This window comes from Paroedura picta, chromosome 7 (genome assembly GCF_049243985.1).
Source record: "Paroedura picta isolate Pp20150507F chromosome 7, Ppicta_v3.0, whole genome shotgun sequence".
Taxonomy (NCBI): Eukaryota; Metazoa; Chordata; class Lepidosauria; order Squamata; family Gekkonidae; genus Paroedura; species Paroedura picta.
In genome coordinates, this window is record NC_135375.1 from 41,160,428 (window position 1) to 41,179,080 (window position 18,653).

The following is an 18,653-nucleotide window of genomic DNA, read 5'->3' on the forward strand; positions in this document are numbered from 1 at the left end:
GGAGAGAGGCTACGTATGCCACTTAGCTCCTTGGAGGAAGGCTGGATTGAAATACACAAAATAAAGAACAAGCCATGGGATTAGAAAGTTATCTTTGCTTCTTTCTAGGTGAAATCATTCTCTCTCTTCTGTATGACATCTACCAAGATGAGGAAAGTAAGCCCTCACAAAAAGGACACCGAATTATGCCACCAACATTAATGTAGCTCTTTCCCTGCGTGAGGCTCTTGCCCTTTGGCGGTTAGCCTAAAGCTGGGCAGAAGATCAGCTAACAAAGAGAGAGGGACTGCTTGGCTCCCTTGTTCCCTTGGCAGGGGAGAGTTTGACAGCCTTGCTGAGATGAACTGATGTTGCCAGGTTCGTCCTCTGAACCAAACATCCATTGGGGCTCCAAAACCACCCAACAAAAACTATTTCTGCAGCTCCTCTGTTTGAACTGCGCTCCTCCCTGCTCCTCCTCCTCCTCCTCCTCATTCTCACAATGGATTTTAATGTGTATTTATGAAGTGAGCATTTTATGATGAAAAGGTTAGGGCCAACTTACAGTTCCACCGCTTGGCCCGCTTGAGCTGGTGGCTGTAGCAGAGGAAGACATACAACAGTGAGGCAGCAGAAGGCAGAGGATTGTAATGAAAAGGCACAATAATGGGGCACTGCATGCAGTTGCCTCTGTTCACAGGACCCAGAAGACCCCGTAAGTTTCCATCAGTCTTCACAGTGCAGAAGTGCTTTCGACACCTGACACCAGCTCCACTTGTTATGAAATATGTCCCATCAGAAATACACAGCCAGACACAATCTTGTGTAGCATTTGCCGTCTACTGAGCTATGATCTGCATTGCGCCCTGCCTCAGAAGATATGAGTCTGTCTCTAAAAATAGCGTACTGAAGTTCTCAAGGTAGTGTTTTGGCAACAAATAGGTTAGGTTAGGGTTATTTCCCCGTATTCCCATGATAAACTGTGTTTATTGTCCAAGGTCAGATTCAAGTCTAGGCTGCGGCTAAGATTCTGCTAGCTAAGTAGGTTTCCATGAAAACGTCAGCATATAGTTCTGTACTTGGGTAGAACACAAAACAAGGAGCCATCACAATAAACAGGGGAAGAATAATTCACACATCTATAATGGAACATTTTGCAACCACCCACTGCATTGGCGAAGACTGTGGTTGTGGTTGCAAAAAAGAGAAATGAAACCAAACCTTTGTGCTTTTAAAGGCCAGTGATGCATTTTGAAGAAACATGCTGTTTTTTTAAGCCATTCATCTGATAAGTTCCTCCCAAAATATTCTCCCACATAAAGGTATTAAACTAAATTATTTGGGTAGAGGCAATGAAACAGAGCCAGTGCTATGCCAGATCAGGTTAGGCTGCTGTATGGTTGGATATGTAGCATTGTTTGTTTGCCAGTGTTCTCACAGAACCATAGAATTTAACACCTGGTAGTTCTTTTAAGGTGGGTTCACATATTTTGCAGCATAAAAGAGAAAGGGATTCTTGTGGAAGTGGCCACTCCAGCTTCTGTCCCCCCTATGCTTGACTCGTGCAAGGCCTGGCATGATGCAGAGATGTGCCCCACAATAACGTCATCACATCATCCTTAGGTGTTCCCTTGGACCAAGTCCTCTGAAGTACAATGACCCCCCCCCCCCCACACACACACACAGTGCAGAACTCCTGGATGTTTGCTGCACCAAATGCAACCCTATGAAGTATGGCGTTTTGTTGCTGTGAAACCTCTCTCCTCCTGCTGTACCTGCTTTTCATATGCCCTGCAAATGTTAGACAAGCTGCCCCCCACCCCAAATGCAGCACCAATGACAGATACAATATGCACTATGAGAGTTGTGCCATGTATCCAGTCACCTACAAGATGAAAAAGGAGACAACTCTTTCTGCCATCGGTAGAGGAAGTAGAACCTATTGATTTTTTGACCTGAAATTTTACTGTAATTAGATATAAGACCGGTGAATACTGGGTCTTATGTATAATGCCTGTACATAATACTTAATAGAATTCATGGATACCCGAAACTAGCATGTTCCCAGTAAAGTCAAACGTTACATATTAATATTACTACCAACCTGACAAAAGGTTGATGATCTTAGCATTCAGTTTAAAAATATAGAGTTTTATCCCCCATGCTTAAAATAGTAGGAAAGATCTCCCCAATATATTAAAATGGTTAGGGTGGCATTTTCGCATCCTGAGCAAGAATTCATGGGTACTTTTTTATCTCAGCCTGTTACACTTAATAGAAACATCATGTAAATTGTTTCAGTTTGTTAGGAGCCTGGCAAATATTTCAAATTTTCAGTGAACTTACAACAGATTTGGAAGGGGAAAAGTTTACAAATTTGAAATTAAATTTCTGAGTGCCCCCCAAACTTCTTCCAGCTCTAGCTTGCCAAGTATGTAATCATGATGCATTTTTGCTGGAACGTGGAAGGGCTGCTGCAGGACATAACAGACACCCTCCCCAATTCCTCAGTATATTAGACTGTATTCCTTGATCATGAGAAAAAGATTGGAGGGGGGACACAACATGGACTGCATACATGGAAACCTCCCACATTTCATAATGGCTTACCTATCAACACATGCATGGGGTAGGGGAATGCTCAGGCAATTTTAAGGCAGCTACAGTACCATCCTAAGCAGAGGAACACCATTTTAAGTCACTCTACTTAGGTTTTGTCACCCTTTCTGTATTCCTCAAATAAAAGGTAGCTCCTTTTTGTAAAAAAAAAGTTTTTATTATCAACAAGGAAGAGCAATAGAAAAAATTAAATTGTTTTCCACGTGTCGTTTTCTTGAAACAAAGTCTACAAGGACATATTCAGCACCAAACTAAAAAAAAAAGGAGATAAAAAAGAAAAATATAATACAAACAGCCACTGAATATAATCTATAAAGCAAACATTAAATATTGCACTTGTTTCTCTAACGTTTTAGAATTTACTTATTTCCCCCCAATTCAAAAGAAAAAGTAGATTATTTTGAATACTGGACTACAGCTCTGAACCTTATATTTTACAGTGTTCAGAAATTGACCAATATTTTATGAAATCCAAGATAAACAGTAATGCCACAAAAGGGTTTTTTTTGTAAGAACAATTTAATAGTGTCTACAACTTTGAAACCGATCACAAGTAAGATGTGATGCAGTGCCAATTACTATAATATTGGTCAATCCTGCTTCATATGGAAATTTCCACTGTATCATGATAAATGTAATGCTATGCTTAACAGCAATTGTTCCCTAGTTGGTTAAAACAAAAACAGCAAAGGATAAAAAAAGAATAAAACCACCAAATGCCCTTTTATGCCACAATCCCATCAACATATTTTAATCCTCTACAGAAGAGGGACATCCACAAAAACGTTTAGCAAGATCTTTTAAAAGGTCATCACTCAGTTTCCTTATTATCTAGTATATTATGTTTGCTTGCTGAAGGCCAAACTCTCTAGCTGAATCACTTAAAACGCGACTCGCTTTTATACTGTATTTTTCACCCTGTTATTGTTCAAACATGACTTGTTGTCCATGTTTTCTTGAAGGCCACTTATGGAAAAGCCTAACCTATTTGTTATGATGCCTCAGTTGCAAGATGGAACTTAAAACTAGTGGAACTTCACCCCAGCAAAGCAACCTATAAACCAGACTGATTAAACAACACAGCGGTTATAATGTGGCCATTCCTTATTTAACCATCAAGAGGGCTGCTTTTGGTAAAAAGAAATCAGCTGCACATTTCTTTCTCAAAAATATGCTTGTGCAAAAATGGTGAAGGTACCGCCACACCTGTTGCTCCCCAGCTGATCTCTTGTACTTAGGGCAAATTAGTTAAGCCCAGTCAACAGTAAGCTGAAAATCTTGTGAGTTTGCTTTCATATCTCTGATTTAAACAAGCAAAGCAGTCATCTGTCAACTATCTATAGCTACTGATTTTATTATATCTAGGGCAGCCTCATCACTCTGTAGTCTTATTCTTTATTAATTTCCCCCCTACAGTTCTTCATTCTTGGAGAAAAAGTAATCTGAGCAGAAAACACCAGGAGACCATTCCTAAAACCAACCCTTGTCTTCTTTTTGAAAATATACTGTCCTTCTGAGTGAAGATTCCCTTCATATGTATCTTCAAATGGTTTAGTACAAAATCTGTGGTTGTGGAATAGCTATGTATAAAAATAAATTTATTTCTCCACCCACCTCACTGTCTGGGAAACCCTTCTGAGAATCACTACATGAATCATGCACAGCTTTTTCTCCAGTGATTCTTGACTGTAATGTTGGTTGCTATCTCCTGTGGCTCTTTTTTGAACACTGCAATGACAAACCTTTTCTTATGTTCCAGAAAGATAATAAGAAATGAGGATGGATTTCTTTGTGCATGTCCCTTTTCCAAGCCCCCCTTTCCAAACCAAAGAAACAAAAACAGAAGGAAAAATACTTAACAGTGCAACATAAACACAAATAGCATTTCAACATTTTGGCAAGTGATGAGTTCACCTGAGATTAAGTGATTTTAGGCAGTCTGTAACAAAATTCTTGTTTGTGGTAATAGTAGAAAGGCAACAAATTCTTAAAAGGAATCAAGAAGGTATACAATCTTGAAGAAGACTCCTATTAATTTCCTTCTGCTATTCCCCCCCACACACATATCTGTTGCTTATCTACTACAGTAGGCTGCAAAACATACAGCAAGGATTGGCTTGAAGGCATTTGATGTTTGTAATCAATCCACAATAGTATCCAAGCTGAAGAGGTGATACACAGATCAGTCTTACTGGGACAGTTTGGAGCATGTGCATATGCAAGAAAAGTCCAGGCTATATCGTTTGTTTTCTAAATAAAAAAAAGTCAGTGCATTTGTCATCATAAAGTTTTCAAAGCTTTCTTTTGCTCCTTGTTGTGCGGACCACAAACAAGTTAGAAGAGGGTAACAACAGTCTCGACGTAAATGAGAAAAAGCTGTAGTGACACTGAACCGCACAACGTAAGCATCGGGCATGTGCAAATTTTCAAATCAAACGAGGAAGTCGTCCCTCTTGCAACACGGTGAGTGTTTTGACACATGAGTGTAGGCTATTAAGGCTGCTCTTAGTATGTGCCAAGATACGACAGGGAGGGAAAGCTCAGGTCTTCAAGCATGAAGAGCAGTCCTATGATGTTGCCGTAGGCTTTGAAAGCATAATCACAGGTTGTTTTGTTATTTCGCCCATTCTTTTAGGCAAGAACTTCCTTTCAACGTGTGTCTCCAACAGGATGCCTTTATCCTCAGCACGGCAAAAATACAACTCAGACCCCAGTCATTTCTTCTTATGAGGCATTCCTTCAACGAGAAGGGCAAGATGGCCTGTCGTCTGAGGGCTGGTCTGGGTTTGGGTCAATCTGTATGAAAGAGAGAGAGAGAGAGAGAGAGGGCAAGAAAATGTTTAGTGCTCTAACAAATAAAGAACAAGAAACGAATACTAGTAATGGAAGGTAAAAGAGAAACAATATGTTTGCATCATGCTCACACTTGTTTTGGGTAGTATGCATTTTTAGAACAATTTTAAGGCATTCCTAGTTAATGAGGGCTTGCTCATTTAAGTTGTGTTTCAAGCATAAGAACCTGAAAAGGTCTAAAATGCAAGTAGTCTTAGATATCTGTCTTTTTACAAGGTGTCTTGCTGACATCCTTAAAGGTAAAGGTAAAGGTATCCCCTGTGCAAGCACCGGGTCATGTCTGACCCTTGGGGTGACGCCCTCTAGCGTTTTCATGGCAGACTCAATACGGGGTGGTTTGCCAGTGCCTTCCCCAGTCATGACCATTTACCCCCCAGCAAGCTGGGTACTCATTTTACCGACCTCGGAAGGATGGAAGGCTGAGTCAACCTTGAGCCGGCTGCTGGGATCGAACTCCCAGCCTCATGGGCAAAGTTTTCAGACTGCATATCTGCTGCCTTACCACTCTGCGCCACAATTGTATGTGACAATTCAGAGCCAAAGGCAATGCAGTACTAGATAGCTAAGTAGACACATGTGCACTTTTGCAGCCAGACATAACTAAGGATGAAATGCCTATTAAATTATGTTCTTTAAAAAGTCATTCTCCAACTAAGATATACAAGATTGTTAATTGTGAAAATGTATCAAAACACATCATTTTGACTTCAACTGAACTAAAATAGCTGAGCTCCATTTAATGGTGTTTGGATTGCAATGACTCTTACATGATTATTTAATATATATATAGTGAATAAATGTATGGCTAGACATCAGCAAATTTTTAAAAACCCGTCAGGCATTTAAAACACTAATTTATTGATACTGGATTAGACTTCTGCTAACTAAAAAACAAAACAAAATTGTCTCGTCTTAACTGTGTTTATCTGGAAGTCTCCCTAATTTCAGTAAGACTTCCTCTTCCATAAGTACCAGTAGGGTTACCAACCAATAGTTAACTATTATAAAACAATCTGAGCCAATCTGTAATAAAATCAGTCAATATATGGAAGGCTAGTCTATTACAAGAAAGAACCAAACTATTTGAAGGGCATTGTAGTGATTTCATGGTCCCACATCATCACTGGGGAGTGGGGCTCCTGCTAAATCATTCCTGAAAATAAAGCTGCTTTCCAGAAAGCAAAGTTTCAGAAGTCTAAACCAGTGGAAGTGATATTCAGAAAGCGAATATACGAGCACTACTGCAGTAAAGGCAGTCAATGCCATGTGACGTACAATTTTGTCACAGGTACAGAAACAGCTGTCCAAAGGACTAAAGACAAACGAGGGAGAGGAAGTAGTAATGGAAAAAAGAAATCTAGACTCATGCTCCACAACTAAGGAGTCAAAACAACTTTAATTTAGTAGCGATATAATGCAGCCTCATCTATTTTTGTTTGCTGATCAGGACATCTTGCAGGGCTTGCACATTATTTAGCTTCATCCACCCCCTCCCCCACCAAATACCCTTCTATTTTCATAGCTAACCAAATTTAGCACTACACATCCAGGACAGTAATGCAAATTAGAACTTGAAATCAGTGAAAACCAAATGGGAATGGATTTTGCTAGCCTAGGAAGGAAGTAGAAGAGAGGAGTAATCTTATTAGCCATACCCACATGGATGCTGTCACATCTCCATCAATTGTTTATAATCTGTTATAGAATATATTCTGGGAGAAATGTTCTCAAAGTCTCCTTCTTTGAAAATGGCAATCTTACCTCAGAATAAAGTGGAGGAGGCAGGAAACGGAACTCCTGAATGTAGGCGAACAATGGCCCTTGAAGTGCTCTTTCAAAGTCATCACAAGCAGCTACAGGTGCTAGGCTGGACTGCCTTTGCTCCTCAGTGACCACTTCTGCATAGCTAGGAGGTGCTGAAGGCAAAATTAAATGCAGTTTGAACGATGCTCTTATACATGGTAGGATAAATAACATGACAAATATAAGATACAAAACATTACACATCTAGGAGAAACTCACCAGCTAGAGTTTTTGATTTAAATACAATGGGCAGTTTGCACCATTTATGACTGGCCTGTAAAGCAAGTTTACTACCATGCTTCGACTCGATACATTCACCTGCACGCACTCTCTAGGTAGGAAACTAAATGCATACAGTGGAGTGGCTTCTGCCTCTATCCTACCACTCCATTGGACAGCCTTTATTTCTTAAAATATTCACACCCCACTTTTCCTTTTAGCTCAAGTCTGAAGGCTTCCTGTGATCTAAAATATGGCTGCTTAACCATATTTAACTCTTTTTTCAAGAGGAAACAACCCAGTGCTCTTCCTGTCAGAATGAAGGACACCATGTAAAGCCTATGGCAAATTCCTCTAGTACTGCCAGTGGATTATTTAGGTTTGCATAAAATACTAATAGAATTACTAGCCTGCAAAAACACCCAGTGGTAAATAACACAGAATCTGTATAGTAAAAGTACCTTCAGGTCTTTCAGGCAGAGTCAGACCAAGCCAATTCATATTCATGCTACACTGGCTGCTCACACTTGATGTTCTGCTGCCAAACGGGTGTAATGGTATGGTACCAATGACAAGTGGTAAGTTAAGGAACAAATCCATTGCACCTGGAATATCTACATATACCTAGGAGTTAAAGACAACAAATGATTAAAACATTAATCAAAACAGCTGGTAAATCCACTAAGAAAATTAGTAGTTGTGCATGCAACATCAAAAAGATAAACACAGTTCTTACCATTAGAGAATATTCCACACGGATTATACTACAATCGAGAATTGATGGGGAAACAGGTGGAATTTTCAGCTGTTTGCCATTCCAGGTTTCTGTCTTCCCTGATGACAGGGATTCCCCTCGCAGGTTGGCGACAAGTTGCTTTACTTCCTTCATTTTTCCTTTGGCATAAAATGCCTGTGTTTGATAAATGGCAGCCTTTGGCACCACCATCCGGGAAGAGCAGTTCTCAATCTCTGCAAAGATCTGAATTGATTCACCTTGAATAAAGCAATAGAGAAGACATGTTAGATGGAAACAGGAGAACACATCCCACAGTTCAGACAGTATTATGTTTAGTAACATTAAAAAGGTAAAGGTATCCCCTGTGCAAGCACCGAGTCATGTCTGACCCTTGTGATGCCCTCTAGCGTTTTCATGACAGACTCAATACAAGGTGGTTTGCCATTCCCAGTCATTACCGTTTACCCCCCAGCAAGCTGGGTACTCATTTTACCAACCTCGGAAGGATGCAATGCTGAGTCAACCTTGAGCCGGCTGCTGGGATCGAACTCCCAAGCTCATGGGCAGAGCTTCAGACTGCATGTCTGCTGCATTACCACTCTGCGCCACAAGAGGCTCTTTAGTAACATTACGCTTAATAAATTGGATACTGGTAACATCTAGTAGTCTCAAAGATAAAAGTACCAGTATTGAGACTGGTAGTTTGTGCAATGTTTATTACATGCAACACAATGGCAGAACTCACAACTAATTGCAAAGGAGAGGAACTATTTCATATGTGGGGCTTAATTATAACCTAAATATAGGCTTATGTAGATGTAATGGTAACATGGCGATTAACTGGCAGTCATAGGCTCTCTGTTTTGCTTAATTCAGAATGCCCACAATGCTGTTTTGTTGTTGAACAAGAAACTCTTCCATAAGAATTTGTATTACATACCTGGGGTGTAGCCCTTCCTTTCGATTTTGGCACTTAAGGATATTGGGCCTGAGGTACAAAACCAGCAACACAGAGTCTTTTCTTTTGTGCCTGCTTGGGGTGACTGAAAGAAAAACAGAACAGATATACTTATAATTACATTTTTAGTTCAGCTCTAGTTTTTCAACAAATGCATTATAACAGTAGCATCTTGAGCAAAGTTCATTACAAATTCAGGCATGAAAACAGTAAGCATCTTGTAAAAGAGGTTTCTGTTATCATGGAAGTTTGGAACTACATTTGGTGAAGGGTGTTTTTTGTAGTCCCCTCCCCCCGCTGATCCTACTAATATACTTGCAGTGCAATCATAATCAGTTACACCCTTCTAACACCACTGATTTAGTAGGGTGTAGCTCTGTTTAGCACTGCATTGCTGGACTACCAGTAATAGATACTGAAACAAAATTGACAGCTACTTTACAACTACAGCCACGGAAGACAGCCAATATCTGGAAGGGACCTTATATTACAAAGATACCTCCAGATTCAGGGCTGCCTTCCTTTTACAGATATCAAATTATTTGTCTGAGTAAAGCGCATCAGTTCTCCATTAATCCTTCTTCAAAATCAACCTAAAAAAGGAAACCACCTTCTAAGATAAATTAACAGCTTTCCCTACATCTTATGCATTGCTTTTATAAATTCAGTATTACTTTAATTTAGGCTTAATCCCACTGATCTAACAGGGCTAACAACCAAGTCCTACAAACATTTACAGCTTGATCCTAACCACGTTTATTCGATTCCAATGAGAACGAGTACATCCGTTTGAACAGGAAAGAATGGCAATGGTTTAGTTGATGGCCTAATTACATTGATGTTCTTAGTTTTACACAGATGTAAACAAATGTGTGCTTCAAGTCAATGCACATCTGTTCATCTTAAATCCTACAGAACTCAAAAGGATTGGCATTCAGGACCTGCAATCCTATGTATACCTGGTAGCAAGCACTGATTTACTTCTATGTAAGTATGCATAAGATCAGGCTCCATGGTTGTAATTCTATCTGCAGGGAGCAACCCTAAATACATTTACACAGAAGGAAGTCTCTAAGGATGCCAGCCTCCAGGTGTGACCTTGGGATTCCTCGGAATTACAGCTCATCCCGACTATAGAGAACAGGTCCCCTGGAGAACATGTGTTGGGTTTCTGAATCACAGATTCTGTGGCCCTGTACTCCACTGAAGTCCCTATCTTCTCCAGGCTTAATTCCCAAATCTCCAGGGGTTTCCCAACCTGGATTTGCCAATCCTAACTCCCCCCCCCCATCCCAATGTTACTTGAAAATAAATTTCATTGCAATTAGTGAAATATGAGTGTGGAAATAAAGTGGCTTATCTTGCAAATTGAGAAGTTTAAGATTGCAGCTTTAGACCTACTGTCTTAATTTTGAACTGTTAAATCTGGAAGCGAGATTGAAGCCTTACACTTCAATTCCAAACATATGTATTATTCAGTTATATGGGGCATTTTTCCCATGTACTCATGGGAAGAGCCATAGATGTAAGAATTCTTCAGAACACTTAATGAGGTCCTACTGAGTACTTATATGTTTACTAAAGTGACCTTCCATATAGCATTTTTGCTTAGGTGCTAATACTCCCTTCTTTTAGGACTGTTCCTTACCCTACTAATTTATGTACTTTTACACACATCAAAATTAATGGAATTACCTTGCTGACATCAATGGGGGTTAAGATCATTCCCAATGATATCTCTTTTGTCTTACGTGAACTATAGGTTTGGAATGTTATCACAAAAATCTATAATAATATTATGTTGGATTTGGGTAGCTTTTTGAAGAGTTACTATATTCTCCAAGATAACATGATTTTCTGGCCATTTGTAGAAGAACCCTGTTTCAATGGACTTTTCATAACATATTCTATTAATAAATAACCAAGAGTGAAAATAGTTTTAGGTCAGATTGAAAGGATTATATGAAAACTTTAATGCTTAATTATCAAAATAAAATTTTATGATAGCATACAGAACTATGATCATTTCTCCCCACTTAATAGACAAATTATCATAAGAATAATAAATAATGCACTTCAGTACAATTTGCTTACATTGTTTTGTAAAACTTTGAAATTCTCAATTTAATTTTTTTCAAGAGAAATAGAACTGTTCTATATAGATGCAAGTTATTTTTCTAGAACAGTTACAATGCATTAAGAACAAGCAACTCAAAATACTTGATTAATTATACAATATGCTACCACTTTCTGGTTGCTAGGTCATTAAATTCTTATACTTTAAATATTTCATTGTACTTAACAATTATTATCACATGTTTTGCTATTTCAGGGACCATGTGTTGCTATTGTTTTATCTCAAAAACAAAGAATGAGTAATTCTGTCAATTCTTACCAGTAATGAAGGAGTGTTGATATCTATATGTTCAAAGACTGTAAATTCCTTCTTTAATTTTACTGGTAGAAGCCAAGGCCTGTGCAATTCTGCTTTCACCCAATAACGCACACTGCCATGTCTGCCTTCAAATGAGGTAGCAAGTGGTCTGTGCAGGACACAAATGTCAAAACTGAATAAGCCTTTGATCTCCTTTTTGTTTAACGTAAATATACACTCAATCTGGGTAATAATATTGTACTGTACTGTTAATGCATCATCATAATATATAATCAAGCGTAATTTGTTTGCAGGATTTTTATGTTCAATTAGTTTGGGAGAAATCTCTGTAGTTAAAAATGATTCACTCAGCAGATCTACAGAATATGACCATATTTGTTCTGGATTTGCACTGTAATATGCTACAAGGATACATTGGCCCAATCAAGCTGAAATGCTTTATTTACACCATTTAGTCCCACTGAGAATAATGGTCACTAAACAGGCTAAAATCCAAACAATCCAGCTCGATTAGGTCAGGGATCAGTCTAAGAGATCCATTAATCTTAGAAGAGGTCACTTTTAAAATCTGGAAATAGGCAACAAGCGAAATATTAGAACAAGAGGGGGCCAACCAAGTGCTTTAATGTAATTGACCTCCAGAAGGGCCCAATTTCTATGTATGGACATATTGATGTCAGCCAGACCGTTCCTGTGTGGAGGTTTTTCAAGGTCAGAGCTGTAAGATTCTTCAGTTCCTGTAGTGTCTGACTTTAACACGAACAAGAGTTTAAGCATATAAATTTTTTCATCTAACCCTATTATTCTCAAAATAAAGCTGCCATTCAGTACCATTAGACAAAAAAAATCCAGCAGCTTTTTTATACCATGGACTTTCAAAGATATCAAACAATTCTGTTTAAGCCAGAAAGATGCCTTCTTCAATACATGGTATTATAAATGAATCTAATGACCAGAATTAAAACAATAAGGCCTTAAAGATGTCATGTGTTGTAAGCTGTCATAATTGTTCCTCTAAGAAACATAATAAAAAAGAAACTATCAAGATTTCAGTGGATGGTGACACTTGATCATTAATCCCATCCCCTTTCTAGAACATCTGACAATGAAGATAACCTATTTTTCTTCTCTTGGTTTGACTGTAACATTTCTATAAATTGCTCTGTAAAATCCACTTTAGTTTCAGGTATTCCCTCTAGATTCTTTTTGTCCACAAGGCTCATCAGTTAACACAGTTTTCTGCTTCCTGTGAGTAACCTCTAAAAGGCTAGTCTCTGGAATAATTAAATTCATTCTGTTATACATAAAAGTCCACAAACAGAGCTTTCAAAATAAACAGCAGTTTAACTGCAAATCAATCATATCGCCTCTTTGTGAAACCATCACGCAGGAAGCTGAGCACTTGTGAAATTCACCAAAACCACAGGCTGTGCCTGCCTGTGCTTTAAATATGTGACATATTGCCTTCTTTGGCAAATTTGTCTTCTTTGGTCTCCTTCAACCACATTCTACCTCCACTGATTTACTTTCTATAAGTTTTGTCCATAATATTTAAATGTCTTATGTATGTATTATCAGTTCTTTCTTCTAGTATTTAATAACCCTCAAGCATATTTTCCAATTTGTTCCATATTTTATTTCCTAATTTTTGGAATGCATCTGCATTATGACCTTTATTCAGTGTGAAGGTTGCCTTCACCTTCCCTTGACCTAAAACAACTCTTCATGTCTAATTCCAGCCTCCTTTGTCAAATTTTATATATAATCACTGTCTTACAAATGTTGAGCCATTGCCATTGCATTTTTTTTTGTACTCGTTCCATCCCTTTCCCCCTTGATTTATGCTTTCCTGGCACATATGTTCCAACGTGTTCAACGTGAAGCTTCAGCTACATAGCTCTGTGCAACCTTCATTCAGTAGCAAGCCATGCTAACAGCTCTAAAAGGACTAGTAATCAATTCATGCCACTTGTAAGGAACAAAATAGGTCACAGGACTGATCAAAAACAAAATTCCACCTGGGCAACAGATTTTTAAAGGGTAGGAGGTCAATAGTTGGCCCCAATGTTCCATAAGTTTAATAAAAGCAAACCTCTTTTTAAAAGCTTATTAGGAAGATGCCCCCTGTAGCATGTTCTAGTGCAATATCTGTGACCATTGAAAAGGGTTTTCTTTCTCCTTGCTTCCATATCTTAATGTATGAACTTTCCATTGACAGATTTGCTGTCAGTATGCTCTCTCTAACACCAAGTGGATACTCACGTCTGTGGAAGCTCAAAGCTGAATGCATATTCATGCCGTCCTGAATGAATGATGTGGAGACCTTCTTCAGAATTGTCATCATCTAGGAGGGAAAAACCCAATATGCTATTCCACCTGTGAATATTATACACATATCATATTTTTACAGAGAAAAAAGTATTAACACAGGGTTAATTTGGGGTGGTCAAACTACATACCACACCCACATTTGTGTTGTTCCACTGACCTTAATTATTTTTATCCCTGGAACTGGACTGGGGTTAATCCCCAAGAATTTTATCCAGTCTCTGTAACAGTTCTCTCTAGATTTCTAAATTCAGTATTCATCCCAGTTAACCTTGCCTCTGTCCTTCACACTAAGTTAGGTTATATGGTGTGAGTGTGTGTGGGTGTCTTTTAACTGTTGTTACCAATATGCTTTCTATACAATATTTTTTAAAAATCTCATTATATTCTGTATTTAGCTGCAGTGCTGAAAATCAGCACTGATCCACAGCAGTTTACTTAATACACCACTGAAACCCATGCAGTTTACTTTGGATGAGGATTTTTGAATCCAGTATAAAACTTCCTTGTGCTGTGAAAGGCATTTCAAAATTGTCAATTAAGAAGGGGCAAGTTGCTTAAGTCTATGTAATTGGCAACGTCCTCAAATGAGATCATTCCAGAGGCAAACAACGTACTCTAAATATCGTAATAATGAATACAATGCATTTCTAAGCATTCACATTAATGATGCCCATAAATATGGTGTGCCCTTGCATTTAAATAGGCAGATGGGGCCAAATCTGAACTCAAATAAGACTGCAACCATTGTCTTACAAGAGGGCTTGATGCTTATATGCTCACTCCACCCTCGAGGAAAAACAACCACCCTATTGTTGGCCACCCTCTTCCCCACTAATCTACCCTTTGATTGTGAGGTAGATTTCTGGGTGCCTGTGTGTGAGCACAACCACTGCACCACTAGGAAGTCTTTTAAAATTAAGCCTTAAAAAAGAAAAGGAACGTGTATGGGGTGTTGGGAAGGAAACGGGGACGAGCGGCCTTCTATTATTTTATTATTTCCAAAACCCTTTTTCTTTTCCTCCGCGCCTCGTTCTCCTTCCCTTTCTTTCTGCCAGCTCAGCAGTTTCCCCTCAGCCCCAGCAATAGGAGCAGCAGCAGCAGCAGCCAAGCTGTGGTAAACAAGTGCTGAGCTGTCAATCACAGACTAGACTCGAGCAGGAGAGGACCGGCCTAAACCGGCGCGAGCAGAGCCCCAGCCAGCCGCTCATATGCATACAGTATACATCGCACGCCCCACCAGCCAGCGTATTTGCTCAGCGGCGCAACCGAACCTGCTGGTCGTGGGCGCAACAGCGGGAGGGCGGGGCTCAAAAGCCGCTCCTCGGCCTTCGGCTTCCGGTCTCCCGGGCAGCAGGGAAGCAGGCACCCTTCAGCCGCAAGGCAACAAAAGGCACGGGCCACTGGCCGCCCGCACGGAGACCCGGGGAAGGGAGGGTGCACGGGGGACACGGCTCTGCTGCAAGCCCCCGCCCGACGCGGAGCCCCCGGAAAATGGAGACGGAGCGAGGCACCTGCCCCTTCCCGGGCGCATCCCAGGCACCTGGCTTGTCAAGCGCAATTCCAGAACAGCGCTCCGTTTCCGTCCCACTTTCCTCCCTAGGCGGAAGCGCCGGGGTTCCCTTCACTTACGCTGCTGCTACACTCTGGCCGAGGGGAGGGAGACGGGGGGGGGGCTTCAGACTGGGAGCTTTTCCGTCGTACGTGACGGCGCGCACATCCAGAGGACCCCCCCCCTCCCCGGACTCTTTGCGCCGCGCCATGCACGCAGTGCTTGTGCCGGCCTTGTTCTTTTGCCGGGCCTGGGGAAGGTCAAGGAGAAACCCCACTGGAAACCAGTCAGGCCCAGGGCCTCGCTAGCCCTCGGACGAGAAGGGGCTGCGCTGTGCAACCCGCTTGGCCGGGAGCGGCGACCGCTTTCGCGACAACGGGGGCGCCGCGGGAAGGGTCGCGCTGCCGGGCGCCAGAGGAGGCAGGGACAAAAGGGAGCAGGGAGGGCGCCCAAAGGGCCCGCGGAGAACTGGAGGGATCCAGGAACTGGGACGCGCTGCTTAACCTCCCCCCCCCCCCCGCGCCCTATGAGCTCACCCACCGCCCGCCTCCTTCCAATCAAGCGCTGGCATTGCCTTAGCAACAGGCTAACAAACCCCTCCAGGCCAATGACGGCGGGAGCGCTGGGCGGGGCTTCGGGGAGCATGCTAGGCTGAGAGGGAAGCGCCCGCCTGCCTGCCCGCCCGCCCAGCGAAGTCATTGAAACTCCTCCGCTCGCTCGCTGCCTGGCTGAAGCTGCCTTCGGGTGGTTGGGTTACAGTCGGAGCAGTGGCATGCTGTCAATGGGCTCCGGCCGCTGCGAGAGCGCAAAGATTCACCCCAGCTCAGCCCTCTGAGCTCCAGCCCTCCTTGAAGATGGTCTTTGTCGGAGGCAGTCCTGCCTTGCAGTGCTTAGCCGCACCTCCCCCCCCCCCCCCCGCAATAAAGACTGCGGCCCCAGGGCCAACAGGTGCAAGCTCAATCCTGGCTGCCCCCAAAGGGGGGCCGCCGCTTGCATTATTCAGGCCACCCCCCCCTGCATCCCTCCAAAAGCGCACGGACTTTGCACAGCCGTGCCCGGGGCGGGGGGAGATAGACAGTTTCAAGCTGCAAATGTGGGGAAGGCGAGCAGCTGCCAGAACTTCTTGCTGGGGGTGGGGGGGGTTCTTTCGCCTTTCTAATGCCGCCGTTGCGCTGCGTGCGTGCCTAAAATGCAGCCCTTGCGCTGCAAGCAGGGCAGCACGCCGGCCAACTTCCTGGCTGGGCTAGAAATAGAACGACCCCCGAAGCCTTGACGTCCCCGCACGATTCTTCCCGTCCCTGCAGTAAATCTACAGCACCTCCAAGAATATATAAGGGGGTGGGGGGCAAAGCAAGCCAAAATTACATAACCAGTTTTAACATTTTCTTGTGCTAGGAATTAAGTCATCGCCACCACCTGACGCGTGTAACCAATCTGCTGTGAGGAGAAGGAGCACCCCCTCCCTCTCTTCAGTACCGGTCCCAAACAGGATTGAACCGCTTCTAACAAAGGGTGGAAACTTCAGAAAAACAACCTTAGTCTCCTATACTTCCACATTGGCACCGTTTAAACAATAGATTAAGGCTCTGGAGATCGATCCGACCCTCGGCAGCTGAATGTGCGACCTCCAATGTGCTCTCCGTGTGCAGATTTCCCGTATCGACACAGCAGACCCCAGAGGTTTTCAGAACTCCGCAACTTAGAAATAACGCCTTGATTCAAGAATTAAATTGGGCTCAGTGTGTGTGTGGGAGAGGGGTCTTCCTGCCTCCCACCGTAGCTTTGCCTCGCTCTTGCTAACCAGAAGGCTTAGAAGCGAGCGAAGCAACTTTTCTGAGCTTACAGGAGAAAAAAGGCTATGCGGACCTGCACGTGGGGTGCTGAAAGCAAGTGTCAAAATAAACCGCAGGGAGCCCTTTATCTGCTAACAATTCTCCAGCCAGCACTTAATAGCTGGAGAGTCCAACCTCGTATTAAGAAACCTCCAAACTATCCCCCCCTAACTGTTTTGGGTAGGCAGGCAGCAAAAAAAGCACGCCTTACACTAAAATTCATTTTTTCCCTAAAATCCTTTTCAACTCGATGTGCCAGTGAAAAGGTCCCAGAGTTGGAGAAAGTCTTGTCTGGAAACATTTTGCAGATGCCCCATATATACGCAGCCAAAGTGCACGACCAGCTCTATCCTCTTCCACGCAAAATAGCTATACATCTATGGCTGCAATCCTAAGCACCCTTTCTAGGGAATAAGTCCCGTTGCGCCCAGTAGGACTTGCTGTTAAGGAAACGTGCTTAGGATCGCAATGCATAATCATCCAGACTGCAGCAACCATGAGAAAGAGAGACACCAAGAGAGAGACATGCCATTTGACAGCGAAAACGGTTCCAAATATGTTAAGAGCGATTAATTCGGATTCAGCCTTACCTCTTTCGTGCCCAATCAAGATATCCTTATGGTTGAAATATTCTACTTCTTCGGTGTAATTCTGTGTGTAGGCAGTATTGGATCCAGCATTTCTCGATTCAGTCCAGCGTACTTTTGCATGTCCTCTTGCATGGATTTTAAGCGATTTGACTCTAATTTCCCCAGTAACTTCTAAATTCACCCTTCCTGAGACTGTGTCCCCGCTCGAATAGACGGGGACATTGCTGTCATTAAGACAGTCAAAGCTTATTGTCAAACTCTTCACCTTCCCCAGCACCATGATGTTTTTTTTTAATATAACAAAGTCTATAAAAATATACTGTAAGAAAAAAAGGTGGGGAAGAAAAGTCAAGATCTCATATAAAAATGCGATCTTTCCTCGTCACTGGTCAATTTTCTCTGCCCTGCGAAAAAGCTTGCGGGCAGGACCAGTGTGCTCTCTACAAGCGCTTCATTGGGATTGCTTAAAAAGTAACAACGCTAGATGCTGCTCTCCAGCTCTGCGGTCTCGGTACAAAGACGAGCGCTTGCTCGCTGCCAGCTCACTTTAAGGAGAGCTTTGTGAAAAACAACCCCAGCGCGCATGCGTGGCGCTCTCCTCTCTGTACAGGAGGTGTCACACAGGCAGCGCTCTTTCCTGATGCGGTCGCTTGCGGGGGACTTCGCTTCTGCCTCTCGCCGGGGCTTAAACCTTGTCCGGACCTCGAGGAAGGCGTTTCTCCACCCGAGACCCTAACCCCCCGCACCTTTGCACGAGAGAAGCCTTCCTCTCGATGGGCAGAGACGACG

The 18,653-nt window shown here is 42.3% G+C and overlaps 1 protein-coding gene and 1 long non-coding RNA gene across 3 annotated transcripts in view; one reads left to right on the forward strand and one right to left on the reverse strand.

The window, feature by feature from the left end:
• The window catches only part of LOC143842431 (uncharacterized), a 37,492-nt gene extending 32,120 nt beyond the window's left edge, over nt 1-5,372 (forward strand). Inside the window, exon 3 of the long non-coding RNA XR_013233108.1 lies at nt 5,234-5,372. This is a non-coding gene — a long non-coding RNA (uncharacterized LOC143842431). The remainder of the gene's footprint in view (nt 1-5,233) is intronic.
• On the reverse strand, nt 2,734-18,395 carry ARRDC3 (arrestin domain containing 3). 2 transcript variants are annotated; one of them, XM_077347594.1, is made up of 8 exons: nt 17,865-18,395; nt 13,825-13,906; nt 11,563-11,710; nt 9,150-9,252; nt 8,210-8,466; nt 7,935-8,097; nt 7,213-7,367; nt 2,734-5,394 (listed from the first exon to the last, which is right to left on the reverse strand). In XM_077347594.1, the coding sequence occupies exons 1-8, from the start codon at nt 18,142-18,144 to the stop codon at nt 5,338-5,340; spliced, it is 1,245 nt and encodes a 414-aa protein (XP_077203709.1). In that variant the 5' UTR covers nt 18,145-18,395; the 3' UTR covers nt 2,734-5,337. The 2 variants fall into 2 exon arrangements, with proteins under 2 accessions (XP_077203709.1, XP_077203710.1); XM_077347595.1 differs by lacking the exons at nt 11,563-11,710; nt 17,865-18,395 and having other exon boundaries at nt 13,825-13,859.
• Between the last annotated feature and the right edge of the window lie 258 nt (nt 18,396-18,653).